We start from the raw sequence: 14,908 nt of genomic DNA, 5'->3' as shown, positions 1-14,908 counted from the left end.
ACCAGTCCCCAGGCCCTCAGAATGTGCTGGGGAAACAGATGAGACCCTGGTGAAAGAGCCCCCAGCTTTGGAGTCCAGGGCCCTGGGTTTGAGAACTAGCACTGCCACATATTAAAAGTTGCTTAATCTCTCTTTCCTCACCCATAAATCAGAGAGAATTCCTGCCTTGCCAGAGATTGATGAGGACAGGCGGAAGATGGCCTAGACTTCAGGACCGTCCCACGGAAAGTGCTCGGGATGTGTAGCTCCTACTGTTTCGTTTGCCTTGAGACAATCCCCTGTCCAAAATGCTCTACTTTCTATTCTTATGTGTTAAAATCCTACCCGTTTTGTTTCTTTTTTAAGATTAGCCCTGCGCTAACATCCACTGCCAATACTTCTCTTTTTGCTAGGGAATATTGGTCCTGAACTAACATCTGTGCCCATCTTCCTCTATTTTATACGTGGGATGCCTGCAACAGCATGTCTTGACAAGCAGTGTGTAGGTCTGCACCTGGGATCTGAACCAGCAAACCCTGGTCTGCCGAAGCGGAGTGCGTGAACTTAACCGCTACACCACCAGGCCAGCCCCCTGCCTGTTCTTTGAGTAAGGTCTTGTCCAAATACTCCTCCGTTGTTGGCCTTCCCCAGTCAGTGTAGCTGCAGAGTCTCACCTTTCTCTACACTTTTGTAGTGCCCACTTTATGTCACTCGTGATTCTTATCTTGGACCAGCTTATATTGTACATGTGCTATATATAATTATATGTATTATGTAATTATAATATGTAATCCCATATCAGGGATTATAGCACATTATCTCGTTCACAGTCAGTTCTTAATAGCATTTGTTTATGAGACAACCAAACAAGTATATTGATTTTTCTGTGTTAATGGATAGGAAAGGGCGTAAATAATCCCTAACAAGTGCTATTTCTATTTGACTTTGAAGCCACTTCCTGCCTGCCTGCTCCTCCTCACCTCCCCACCCTCTAAGCGTTGGAGGACTCCTGTGCTCAGCCCTCAGACTTATCCTCTTCTCTTTCCACACTTGCTCTCTAGGGTGGTCACTCAGTGAGGGTCTAGTTGGTATTTTGAGCATAGTGGAATTTTATGTCATAATAATTCTTTATTTTGAGAGACTGCGCCATACATTGCAGGGCATTTAGCATCTCTTGCTCATCCCCATTTAATGCCAGTGATGTTACCCTCCTACCCTAAGTCATTGGGCAACCAGAAACACTCCCACACATGACCTGATGCCCCAAGTTGAAAATCACTGTTCGGTGATCTCATCTTTTCCGAGGCTTTAAATCTATATTCTGAAGACTCCAGGATGTGCTTCTCCAGCTCAGATCTCTCCTGATCCTAGACCTACAAAACCAGCTGTTGACGTGTCTTTCTGTCTGGTGGTCTAATAAGTATCTCAAACTTGTCTAAAACTGGACCCTTGGTGTTGTTCCAGGTCTGCTCTCTGAGTCTGCCCAATCTCACTAAACGACAGCTGCATTCCACTAATTGCTCTGGCTTCACACCTTGGAGTCTTCCTTGATCTCTCTCTCTCTCTCTTTCTCTCTTTCTCTCCTCCCCCCACCCTCCCCCCCAAGTGCCTCTAGGCTCTACCTTAAAATATATCCATTATCTGACCTCTTCCCCCCACCTTCAGGCCACTGCCACCTTCTACCTTTATTACTGTAATAGCCCCCTATTTGATCTCAGTCTCCACCCTGATAAAATCTCAATCCACTCCTTATCACCACTCTGCTCAGAACCCTTTCCGGCTTCCCTTCCCAGGTGAAATCCAGAGTTAGAGAGTGGCCTAGAGGACGCTGCAGTATCAGCCTCGCCACTTTCCCTTCACTCACTCCGCCCAGCCACACTCGCCTCCTTGCCCTTCCACCGACCCATGAGGGCCTTTGCACTTACTGTTCCCTGTACCTGGAGCAGTCTTCCCCCAGATTTTTGCTGACTCACTTCCTTCAGATATCTGCTTAAATGTCGCCTCTTCAGAGAAACCTTCCCTGACCACTCTTTCCAGAATAGCATCCCCTGACCCCAGCGCACCGTTTCTCTCCCCTTATGTGCTTAGTTCTTCATACTATCAGACTTATTATGTATCTGTTTGGGTGTTTGTCTGTTTATTGCTTGGCTCCCTATGTGGAATCTAAGCTCCATGAGGGCGAGGAGCCCTATTGGTCTTGTTCTGTACTCTTATCTCCAGTGCCTGAAGGAGGGGCTGGTCTGTAGAAGGGGATGGATAACATTTATCGATGAATAAATGAGACACCCAGACACACATTTAGGTAGTTCCCCCCTTGCTGCTGTTGTGTCTTCCCTGGTTCAGCCTTCCATTCAGTAGGCGCATTCTTGACCAAGGGGCAGTGGACAGGTCACCCAGCAGAATTGTTGCAGAATCTCCGCCGAGCACGTACTCAGAAGGCGCTTACCCAGGGGGCACTCGTTTGGCAATTTCAGCTGTTCTAGCTGTTTCCCCTCCCCCAACATAAAGTAAACTGGCCTCTGAGCAGATGGAGGATTTGAGTCTTTACTGATGTTCCTGCATTTTATCCATCTCAGAGCCTTCAGTGTTCTACTTTATTTTACCCGTAAGTCAAATACAGCTTTTCATCTTGTTTCCCAGCCCATGGCAGAATTGGAGGAGGATGGTGCCAGAAGCACGCAGTCTGACACTTGGAAGGGGTGACAGCCTAACAGCGTGGAAAGACAAACTTCAAAAGCTTAGCAGTCTACAGGCGCTTGATGTGAGGGCAAAACCTGTAGACCTAGTGTCATAGCGTAACACATCACATGTTTTTAAACTAATGCTGCCTGAGTAAAAGTTATTTAGGGAAATGAACTCTCCTTTATTAGTGCCAGTGTGTATTAGGCATGACACGAAGATTCGCTTATTTCATCCTGCGTAGACGTTGATGGGGACTTCTTTTATCATTGGGAAAACTGAGTCTCCTGTGAGTTAAATAATGTGCCACGGTCACCTTATTCAAAGTCCTAAAGAGTTCTGATGCGGAAAGGAATAAACTTGAGTTATCTGGAAGATTCGCTGGTGTGAGTTGTTAGGTCATTCTGTAAGAATGCTGGCTTTGTTACGCACTTCTCCAGTTATGAGCTGACTGTGTTTTTCTCTGCACTTGGCATTTTGGTGAGTTGCCGACCCGTCCTGAGATGTGTTTGGCTTCTGTTCAATGTCTCGTAGGATCAGCAGCAGGCCCGTCAGTCTCAGCTTGCTCAGGACGAGCGTGTTTCGCGCTCCTATCTTGCCCTGGCCACAGAAACCGTGGACATGTTCCATATCCTCACGAAGCAGGTCCAGAAGCCGTTCCTCAGACCAGTGAGTAGAACTCAGGGTGTTTCTTTTGTCTGTTGGATTCCACATTCAGATTCTATCGCTTATAACTAAATAGAGTTGTAGAAATCCTGGACATTTCAGCATTGCGGTCACTGAAAGTGAAATTCCGTTACTGATTCTGTTCCCGGTTATGCTAGTTGATACACACAGCGCTCTGTTGATAGACTAAAGTCTGCGAGCGGTCACTTCGAAGATAACTTAATTCACTTTCTGCTTAGGCAGCACGTTGAATTATTAATGTTGAAGCTATGACATGTTTTTATCGGTGTTGGTTCCTATATTTTATTTATAGGTGAAGTATAAGATAACATCAGTTAGAAGTTAGAGTATACTACGTAGAAATAATTGGTAATGTGTAAGATCTCTGGCTCTCTTAGGGGTAGCTTTGTTACACTCAAGAAGGCAAAGGTTAATGAGAGCCATAATTTGAGTCTATGATAGATCAAAGGTAGTCAAAATGTTTGGCCTTGACATGATTTCTAAAGCCTGGGTCCTGTTTCAGAAATTGAAACAGCGACAACTGAAGATCCCCGCTTTGCTTCGGCCTCCCTCGCCCGACACACCGTTGAGAAGCGTGGTGGTGTGGCTAGGACGAGGGTAGTGAAGAAGGCAAGGAGCCTGAGACTCGGTAGTTAGTTGGCTATACGGAGACAAGGTTACAATGGGGTGGAATTTTACCACGTGTCCTTCAGTTTCCGTATTCACTCTTCCCTGGAACATTGTCACCACAGCCCAGCCTGTGTGCGACTCCAGAGATGTCTCCTCGCTCCCCTTGGCATTCCTTGTCTCTTCATAGATAGATTTCAGCACAAGAGCAGTGGAACCTGAAACAAAACAGAGCTCACCATTGAAAGCATAAGACACTGCAACTAATTTAAACAAGGTATTTCAGACACTTGCTTCCCGTAAAAGTTTGCAAATGGAAGTTCTTTAAACTTTTTCTATAAAGGCCAGACAGCAAATAGTTTAGTCATTGTGGGCCAACGGTCTCTGTCACAGCTACTCAACTTTGCTGTTGCAGTGCAGAGGCGGTCGCAGGTAACACATAAACAAGCAAGTGTGGCTGTGTCCCAGTAAAACTTGGTGAAAACAGGCCTCAGGCCGGATTTAGCCTGCAGCTAACAGTTTGCCGATCCCTGCACTAAACCGTGTTTCGTTTTGTGTTCAGTGGCTCCAATGGCAGTGCTATTTGATTTTTAGAAGGTAGGAAACTGTAAAAATTACTTGATACTAAATTATCATAAAGCCTATTTTTAGTTCTAAATTCTTCATTTTATAAAGGAAATTCTTGAAAGCTAAGTCTAATGTTTTCATGTCAATTTAAATTCTTTTTTCTTTTTTTTTTTTTTTTGAGGAAGATTAGCCCTGAGCTAACTGCTGCCAATCCTCCTCTTTTTGCTGAGGAAGACTGGCCCTGAGCTAACATCCATGCCCATCTTCCTCTACTTTATATGTGGGATGCCTACCACAGCACGGCTTTTTTGCCATTCAGTGCCATGTCCACACCTGGGATCCAAACACTGAACCCCGGGCCACCAAAGCAGAACATGTGCACTTAACTGCTGCGCCACTGGGCAGGCCCCCAAAATTCTTTTTTTTTTTTTTTTTTTTCTGAGGCCTTCTCATTGATCTGTTTATACCCCTGGCCGTAGTCTTCTGCCTTCAGTCTTTGCTGGCCTGCTTCGATGTTTCCTTTTCCTCTGCTACACTGATTTGCTGGCTAGCTCAAAATGTCCCACTTCAAAAAAAAAATACCAACTCTATCCTATTCTTATCACTCCATTATTTCACAATTTCTTAAGAATTAAATACAAGAGTACTCTACGTTGTGTAGAAGCAGGTTCTTGAAAAGCAGGGTTTGAGTTCAGTTTGTGTAAATCCAATCACTAAATTCAGTGAAAACCTTGTTACTTAGAAAAGCTTTCACTTCTCCTTTTTTGTGGCCGGTGTTTACTCTCGCGCTCTCTCATCTAAGCCAGGTTTTCCCGTCTCAGGTCTGCTTAAAGTGCTGTGTGCCCAGCTGTACTAGGTGAGGAGTCATCTTGTGGGGTTATTGCATGTTATTTGATAATTATTTTTTAGTTGTTTCATTTAAGTTTGCTTTGTCTCACTGGCTAGACTTAAAACTAATCAAGACATAAATTCTCTCTCTTTCTTTCGCATTTCTGCCCTCTTTGCATCAGAGCACACTGCCTGAACTGCCAGGGACTTCTGAAATTTATACAAAAATAATGCACAGAATGATGACTGAAAGAACATACTCTAAAACTTCTGTGACTTGTGTTATGATGATGGAATTAAGAATAACTCCCCCTTGTTTATCTGTTTCTCAACAAATTTGGAGTGATCCTTGTTTTTATAATTGAAAGCATGAATTTAAAGAAAATATTGCCTTTCATTGATATTTATAAGTATTCCATCAAAATGCAACATCCTATTAAATATTAGCATTACTGGATTAGAGATGGCGAGTAAAGAAAATTTTGAATATAATATCCTTCTTCAGCTTCTGATACACAGCACATGTAAGGGATTCTTTGAAGATTAATCCTGCCAATTCCTGTGCCTCCACTGAAATGGGAGTTTTTGGTCCTTCTCGCTTGTCTCAACAGCATGAATTGTCCTTTATCCTGTGATTTCCTAGGAACTTGGACCCCGATTGGCTGCGATGCTGAACTTTAATCTCCAGCAACTTTGTGGTCCCAAGTGCCGTGACCTGAAAGTTGAAAACCCTGAGAAATACGGCTTTGAACCAAAGAAGCTGCTGGACCAACTCACAGATATTTACTTGCAGCTGGATTGTGCTCGGTTTGCTAAAGCCATTGCTGACGACCAGGTCAGTGCCCAAGGGAGCAGGCGGTTTCAGAGGGAGGCTGGGGCTCGGGCTGCTCCACTGGGTGACCTGGGTTTGCTTCTCTCTGGATTTCCTGGCAGACCCTGTGCGATTACGTATCCATCTCTCCCTGGATTTTCCCCACTTGGAATGAGGGAAGGTGATACTTTTCAAAATGTGGTTTGAGAAGTTTTTAATTTGTAAATGGAAATAATGACCACAGTGGCAAGGGGAACTTGTCTGGTGTAAATGGAGATGAATTGATTGTTTTCCTTTGGGGGTAAAGAGCAGATTTGCCTCCCCGATCTGTCTCTAGTTGAGTTCTTAACCCATCCTGCTAAGGGCCTTACTTGACAAACCCATTACATTCCCAGGTTTTCTCAGGGAATCCAGATCTTCTTCCCAAGTCCGCTGCTTTAGCGCTGCTGTTACTTTTGTGGCTCTAGGTTTCAAGCCTTGTCTGGTTATCTTGACATTTCCCCCACCTTTATTCCTTGTGTCCCTCCTGATCCTCTCAGTTTTCTGTTTTTCATTTCCACAGCTGCCAGTTTAGTCCAGGCTGCCCCTGCCAGCCTCAGTGTTTGACTTTCCAATACTCTCATAGAGGCCTTCCTCCTCCCCCGTGTTCTTCTGTCCTGCATTATTTCAACATAGTGATAGTTAATGTTTATTAACTGTATACGAAGTTTGAACCACTTTTCCTATTTTCACTCATGTGATCCTCACAAAATCCTGTAATAGAGGTTTAGTTAGATTCCTCATTTTAAAATGAGGCACAGGGGCCAGCTCCGTGGCCGAGTGGTTAAGTTCACATGCTCCGCTGCAGCGGCCCAGGGTTCGGATCCTGGGCACGGACATGGCACTGCTCGTCAGGCCACGTTGAGGCGGCATCCCACATCCCACAACTAGAAGGACCTGCAACTAAGATATACAACTATGTACAGGGGGGTTCGGGGAGATAAAGCAAAAAAATAAAAATTAAAATAAAATGAGGCACAGAGAGGTTAAACAGCTTGCACAGAGTTAGTGTAGGGTGGAGGCAGGATTCATATACGGGCAGTCTAGCCCTGAGCCTATATTCTTAGTCTCTCTGTTCTCCACCTAAAATGCCCAAAAACGGGGCCGGCCCAGTGGCATAGTGGTTAAGTTTACACGCTCCACTTCAGTGGCCCAGGGTTTGCCAGTTCAGATCCTGGGTGCAGACCTACACACCGCTCATCAAGCCATGCTGAGGTAGCATCTCACATAGAAGAACCAGAAGGACTTACAACTAGGATATGCAACTATGTACTGGGGCTTCTGGGGGCGGCGGGGAGGGTGGTGTGGGGAAAGAATAAGATTGGCAACAGATGTTGGCTCAGGGCCAGTCTTCCTCACCAGGAAAAAAAAAAACACCCAAAAAGTTCCATGCTCATCTCTGTCTCTCCATCTTTGTTCATGCTGTCTATCCAAATGTTATTCACATCTCAGGTTAACTATCAGTAGGCATTCAAGGAGATTCCTTACTCATATCTCATCCAAGGGTTAAAACAGGGGAATTGTGACTACTTTTTTAAAAATAACTGCTTTATTGAGATATAATTCACATTTCTAGGTACTTTGAGATGTAAACAAGAGGTGTGGTCTTGACAAAGTGCCTGCAATGAATAAAACCACGTATGTCTAAAGCAGTTTTTCCATAAAAAGTAGTGGTAAAGGAGGAGGTTAGGAGTTTGCAGTTATTCTGGGGAGATACTAAAATGCTTTTTTAGCCTACAGCTATATAATACTGCACGTATTTAGAATGGAGGATAAGTTGTAGCGTGTAGAGAGGGAAAGGCAATGGAAATGCTCCCCAGTCGAGGTTGTCATCTTCCTCCGGCAGAGGCAGAGTGTAGCTGGGCCTCTCTAGCCTGGAAGAGGTCGGGGGTGGAACGTCCCAGGGACTCTTCCATTTTTACTCTAAGAGACTTGGAAGAGTCATTTGGAGTGCTCCCTTTTCTCCTGGCACGTATTGCTGTGGCTGCCACATCGCAAGCGGTTAGTGTAACACAAAGTTTGCAGTGTGGATGACCGCAGCACACCCAGTGAAGCAGTGAAAACCAAGTGGGTGACAAAGGAGTGCCTCCAGCTCCCTTTCTTGGTGACCAACAAAACGTCCCCCCTTCGGGTAATGCCTGTGGATTGCGGTGGTGGCCTGTTGTGGCACCTGGCTTGATTCCTAGACAGCAGTTTCCACTCAGTGGTCCGTGGGTCTTCTGGAATGTCTAAATAGCCCTGCTCTTAGACCCGTGAAGCAAACATGCACAACTGCCAGTGACACAATGTGGAGAAAAACAGATTTTAAGTGGACTTTTTGTTTCCTTTTCCGCTGTAGTGTTTGTCTTGGTTCTTGGGCATTTTTTGTTTGTGTTGGCTGTAAGCTGATTAGGGGCCTGCTGATTTGATTGTTCTGGAAGAGGGTTTGTGGGGCTGGGAGAGGAAGACGGAAGGCTAGAAAGCTTCAGAGGAGAGGTGGCAGAACTTTATTTTCTCCTTTGGGGACCGGGGTCTTGGTTTGTTCTGGTGTGTCCTGTTCCCTGGGAAGACAAAGCCAGAAGAAGAAGGCAGCAGTGCAAGGCAAGAAACTGAGAGACTGCTCTCTGTGCGCACCAAGAGCGGACTAAAGACAGGTGTCCAGGAGAGCTGACAGAAGGCAGCAGCACGAAGAGCCGCTGAGCTTTACACTCACAAACCTGAGGAGCGAGCCCCTGCCCGGGGAGGTGTGGAGCAGGACCGTTCTCCCTGGAGCTGAGAGGGCCCAGGAGAGGGACTTAGCGGGACTCGGTGAGCCGCGTGGTGGCCACGTCCGGCTGTGCTTCTGCGGGCGGACTCCGGCTCTGTGGGGGCATTGGAGATGTGACTTTTGTGAAGCGCTGTCTGTTCACACCACGTTCCATTAAAAAATAAATGGTAAAGAGCCCATCGGAAGTCTCCCTTCTCTCGTGCAATCTTCCTTTTTTTTTTTTCTGGAGGTGAAATCCACCTAATATAAAATTAGCGCTTTTAAAGTGGACGGTTTGGTGGCATTTAGTACATTCACAGTGTTGTGCAGCTGTCACCTCTGTTTAGTTCCAAAATATTTTCTAGTCCTCCAGATAGAAATCCTATGTCCATTAAGCAGTCACTGTCCATTCCCCACTCAGCCCAGCCGCTGGCAGTCACTCGTCCAATTCCTGTCTGTATGTTACCTATTTTTAGATGTATCTATTTGCCTATTCTGGACATTTCACATCAACAGAATGATACAGCGTCCAACCTTTTGTGACTGGCTTCTTTCACGTAGCATGATGTTTTCAAGGGTGACCCCTGTTGTAGTGTGTGTTCGTACTCATTCTTGTTTCCGGCTCCATGATACTTTGTTCCATGGATATACCATGATTTGTTTATCCAGTCACCCATTAGTGCACATCTGGGTCGTTGCCACCTTTTGGTTATTGTAGTTAACACTCTTAGGAACATTCATAGAAAGGTGTTTGTTTGGCTACCTCTTTCCCTTCTCCTGGGTACATACTTAGAAGTGGAATTGCTGAGTCACGTGGTGGTTCTGTGTTTAACTTTGTGAGGAGCTGCTGAACTGTGTTCGGCGGCGGCTGCCCCTTGTTGTACTCCCACCAGCAATGTACAAGGGTCCCATTTCTCCACGTCCTCGCCGGCGCTTGTTATTTTCTGTTTTGTTTTTTCTTTTTAAATAGCCACCCCAGTGGGAGTAAAGCGGTGTCCACGGTGATGGGATTTTGATTTGCATTTCCCCAGTGGCAAATACTGTTGAACACCTCTTTGTGTGCTTGTTGGCCATTTGTGCGTCTTCTTTGGGGAAATGTCTATTCAAGTCCTTTGCCCATTTTTTTAAATTAGCTTGTGTTTTTTGTTGAGTTATAAGAGTTCTTTACATATTCTAGATACTACACCTTTCTCAGATAAGTGACTTGCAGATATTTTTGTGTTTAACTTTGTAACCACTCTTTCAGATCCTTGAAGTCAGGAACGTCTTTGCTTCTCCTCTGACCCGCCCACACCAAACTTGAAGCAGCCGCTCAGTAATACGTATTTGTTCGATGCATCGATACTGTTCTTTGAGGCTGAATGCCACGTCCCCTTTTCGTAGGAACTTTTTGATTTCCGATAATGCTCCCACTGCACTGCTCTGTCTTGGAAGTTGACTTACAAGCACAAGTCAGTTGGTTAAAAGTCATCTTTTGAGAAATAGAGTAGGTGATGTTTTATGAAGATGACAAGTGGGCTAGGAATGGCTCCTTGTTACAAAGAGAAGTTCAAGGTGAAATCTTCTCAGTAGTGTCTATAGCAATGCCCAAGGTTCAGTAATTCCCAGTGCATTTTTGCCCCTCTAACATCTTACTGTCATCTTTTGGTCATTTATCCCCTGTGCCCTTTCCCAAAGGGATGGAGACTACCACTTACCTGGCTCATAATAAGTAGGCACCAAATAAAGTATTTGTTGAATTAATGTAGTAATTTAGTTTCAAAAAACTATAAGCAAGGCTCTCTGCACTTTCCAGGGTTGTAAAGATGGCTTTAGGATTGTCGCTGCTGGGCCCTGTCCTCTGTCTTCCCCTCAGCGGCATGGGTATAATAAGGGTTGTGGGAGTGTGTGGAGAGAGAAGGTAAGCATGTGCACTCATGTAGAAGCTGAAGGTAAAAAAGGAAAGAAGAAAGATTGAGGAATTTCAAAATCCAGCATTCTCAGAGAAGACCAGGATTGAGATGAATTCAGCCTAAAGATGTTAGTGTGAATCTTTGTGTGGAAGTAACAGGTCACAGGTTATGGTCCTGTCCTTCAGAGGCTCAGATTTGATCATTCCCCTCCTAGGTTTGCATCATTGTCTCTGCTTTGACAAGTGGCCAGTGTTCTTCCCATAAATGCAAAATATGATAGACTTTGATGTTGTTACCCCCATTTTACACTTCAGGAAACGGGCTCGGGAGAGTTAGGGATTTCCTGAGACCACACAGCAGGTAGATGGTAAAGCCAGAACTCAAGTCAAGGTTCATCTGTCCTCTACACCCTCCCTCCTACTTTTGTAGCCATAAATCGCTTCTGCTCCTGTCAGCAGAGCACCCGACATTTAATAGTGTGGAACATCTTAAAGATTGACAGTGAATGGGAGAAAGCTCCTATTGATTATGAACTATATTGGCTTGTTTTCACCCAGCTCCTCTCATACACTGCTAGGACACAGTGCCTTGCAAGGACTGAAATAGACTACATTTCCTTCTCTCTTGTTTTTTTCCCCCTTGCTTTTTCTCCCCAAATCCCCCTCAGTACATAGTTGTTTATTCTAGTTGTGGCGTGTGGGATGACGCCTCAGCGTGGCCTGATGAGCAGTGCCATGTCCGCGCCCAGGATCCAAACTGGTGAGACCCTGGGCCTCCGAAGTGGAGCATGTGAACTTAACCACTCGGCCACGGGGCCGGCCCCTCCTCTTTTTAATTAAATTTTAATAGAAATGCATTTTTGCCGTAAAATAATTCAAAACTTTAAAAATTCCCATCGTTTGTCTCAATCCTGAAGCCGTCCCCAGAATAAAGTAATGACCTTGTACAGTTTGATGTGTGTTATCCCAGTCTTTATGTAGTTATAGCCATGTGAAAGTATTTTTATATACATAAAAAAAAAACCAAATCATACTTTGGATATTTTCTGCGGCTTGCGTTTTTCCACTTAAAATATGTTTGTCTTACATTGTCTTTCCTCATTTGCAGAGATCTTACAGCAAAGAGTTGTTTGAAGAAGTTATTTCGAAGATGCGGAAAGCAGGCATCAAATCAACGATAGCAATAGAGAAGTTTAAACTTCTTGCTGAGAAAGTGGAGGAGATAGTGGCCAAGAACGCGCGCGCGGAGATCGACTACAGTGACGCGCCAGACGAGTTCAGAGGCAAGTAGGCCCTCTTTTCCATGCTGAATTCTTTGATTTGAGTTAACTTGAAGTATGTGACATTAAAAGAGGATATTCTGTGCTTTTCATTTTTTTAATATAGTTACTTTTTGAGACACTGTCTGAAATTTCATTTGCCTACTTTTAGTTCATATGGTAAATTAAAAGGGAAAAGTCCTTAGCCTCATTTTAAGCCAGATAATAACCCTGAAGATTCTAAGGTCAGCCTTGCCTTTGCAAGTGGGGATTTGAATTTTCAAAGAATTCTGAGAAGTCCTGGCATGAAGGATTCTAGCCTGCAGTCCTAGCTGCAGAGCCCTGAGGGCCTGCGGCTTTGTCTGTCCTGCTCTCTTTTTTCTGTATTCTTTCCTCCCAGCGGTAGCTGACAAAAGGGTACTTTCCCCTCTACAAAAGGCAGTGTCTGTGCCTTTATCTGACGCTCATATCCTTCTAAACTTGGGGGCCCCGTAGGGGCCATTTGATTGCTGTTCCTATGGATATATTTTTCACTGATAGGAGGGGCTTTGTTTTGTGTTCTTTTTCAGTTGTGGGCTCTATTGTTAGAGTTTGCTTTGTCTCTTTAGACCCTCTGATGGACACCCTGATGACTGACCCAGTGCGGCTGCCCTCCGGCACCATCATGGACCGCTCCATCATCCTGCGACACTTGCTGAACTCCCCCACGGACCCCTTCAATCGACAGACGCTGACGGAGAGCATGCTGGAACCAGGTAGAGGAGGGCGAAGCTTGAGTTGCAGCGCCTACGTCAGTACCAAGCAGTGGAACCAAAATCGTGTAGCAGAGACGGATCAGAGGGGGACATTTCTCAAGTCCAGAAACTGCATGGTTTATGACATTTAATAGAAAAGACAGAAACCACTCTTTGCTCTTCTTCATTATAGAAGTCTAGGCCTTCCTTTCCACGTCCTGTTTCTTCTTCCATCTTCAGTTTAAGGAGGGAATGAATGGCCTTTTCTTTCCATTTATGCAGAACTACAAGCATCATCTCTCCCAAGAGCCCTCCCATCTGGGGCATTAATCCTCTCCTTTTCTTTTCTCAGTGCCCGAACTGAAAGAACAGATTCATGCCTGGATGAGAGAGAAGCAGAACAGTGATCATTAAACCGTGCCCCTGGCCCGCCCTCTGCCAGAAGCAGCCGAGGCCGGCGAGGAAGCAGATGCAGCGTCAGTGGTGAGAATGCTGTTCCAGCGTTGGAGGCCAGATGCGGCCGTGTACCCCGAGAGCCCCCCGGAGGGACCAAACGGCGGAGATCTGCAAGGACGTGAATGCGAAGAAGAGCCCACTTCCTGTACATATATTTAAGTGACAAACTTGGTCAAAAGCTTGAGGGACACATTTTATGATTACTTGTGTAAGAAAGCACGTCCTTCATACGTCACAATTTGGGGCTTTTGCAACAGAAGTCTTAGTAATTGATGACGAGTGGGTCTGGGCAGCATCCCCTTCATCTTTTTTTTTTTCCCTAAATCCAGTATCCGTTGATTTGATTGTGATTAGAGAACCTTGGACATTTTGCTGCTAAAGAATCTTTTTCCCGCCCTCTCTCTTCCTGACCCTACTTGCACTGCTGTGGATTTTTTTAAGAGAAGCAAAAACAAAAATAAACTCCTATCCCTGGCCCCTCCAACATATATTCTGTGAGATAACTGTGCCTGCGACGAAGTGTTAATCCTGGGATCGTATTTTTATATCATATTCACATATTTGTTTTTTTAATTGGTGTTAGATGACATGATTAATAAAAAAGGCAAGATATTTTCAGAATTTGAATTTCAGTTTTTTATTTTTTTTTTCTTTTGAAATGTCCCTTTAAAATTTTTTTATTCTAAACAAAATGAAGAGAATCCTGTTGCTCTGGTCCTTGTAATAGGCCCTCTGTTAGGAATCTGAGGAGCGACGGCAGCAAAGGAGGTGTTGAAGCACGTCAGGATTTACGTGACTTAGGGTTTTGGCGGGGAGGGGGGTTGGTGTTTCTAATGCCACGTGACAGTTCGGAGCCTTTCCAGTTGTCCTATGAAGGTAAATAAATTCCTCAACCCTTGGGTCTGTGAGTTCGAGGCAGGGGTCATTTGTATGACGTGTCCTTTGGGGCTTGGCCTTACCAAAGCAAAAAAGGGGTGCAAGAAATGTGGAAGTATGTCTGCTTGTAAAAACACACACAAACACACCCACACACACGCACGCAAACATGAGACGTTTTGTATTACTGCTCCCTACTTAACATACTTGAATTCTTGAATTTCCTTTGGGGTAAAAAAGGATTTGAAACCATAAAGTGTTTTGAAGAAATTAAGTCTACAAAAACATACTTTCCTTTTCTTTTCCTTTTTTCCCCCTCCACAGACCATGTCCTCTGTTCAATTCCTAACGCAAACTACAATAAATGGTGATGCACATTCGGAAGGAATCTTCTTTGAGTCTCTTCTTTTTGTGGAAAACAAAGGGGTGGGTAAAGAACAAGAGCCCAATGAATTTGCCTATGCTGGATTATCTTTTCTGGGGCCGGTTAGGAGCTGCGATTTTTGCAATAAAACTTTCGTATTTGTGTCCGTCTTGATGCTCCATTTGGTTCTCATTTCACTGTTTGCTTGTTTGAGGGGGTTAAGCTTGGTCGCATTCAGTTTCTTCCATTCTCAAATTGTTGCCCTTTCTCAAATATCTTTTCCCTGACCTTTAAAATTCTTACTCAAGTCCAACCCATTTCATCAGCATTTTCTTAGCCACTGTAGTTTACAAAACCGTACCTATCAGCTCATGAAATAATAATAGCGAGCACTTATACAGCATTTC

At 44.6% G+C, this 14,908-nt stretch overlaps 1 protein-coding gene across 5 annotated transcripts in view; it reads left to right on the top strand.

Moving 5' to 3' along the window:
- Positions 1-14,525, top strand: part of UBE4B (ubiquitination factor E4B) — a 122,736-nt gene extending 108,211 nt beyond the window's left edge. For all 5 annotated transcript variants that reach the window (XM_008517176.2, XM_008517177.2, XM_070610869.1 and 2 more), the window contains 5 exons: positions 3,193-3,327; positions 5,990-6,181; positions 11,921-12,095; positions 12,680-12,826; positions 13,158-14,525. In XM_008517176.2, the coding sequence (XP_008515398.1) occupies positions 3,193-3,327; positions 5,990-6,181; positions 11,921-12,095; positions 12,680-12,826; positions 13,158-13,219 (711 nt within the window). In that variant the 3' untranslated portion in view covers positions 13,220-14,525. The remainder of the gene's footprint in view (positions 1-3,192; positions 3,328-5,989; positions 6,182-11,920; positions 12,096-12,679; positions 12,827-13,157) is intronic.
- Positions 14,526-14,908: the final 383 nt, after the last annotated feature.

The sequence above is a fragment of the Equus przewalskii genome, chromosome 2, assembly GCF_037783145.1.
Source record: "Equus przewalskii isolate Varuska chromosome 2, EquPr2, whole genome shotgun sequence".
NCBI classification, from domain to species: domain Eukaryota; kingdom Metazoa; phylum Chordata; class Mammalia; order Perissodactyla; family Equidae; genus Equus; species Equus przewalskii.
This window is presented reverse-complemented; position numbering and strand designations above follow the sequence as displayed.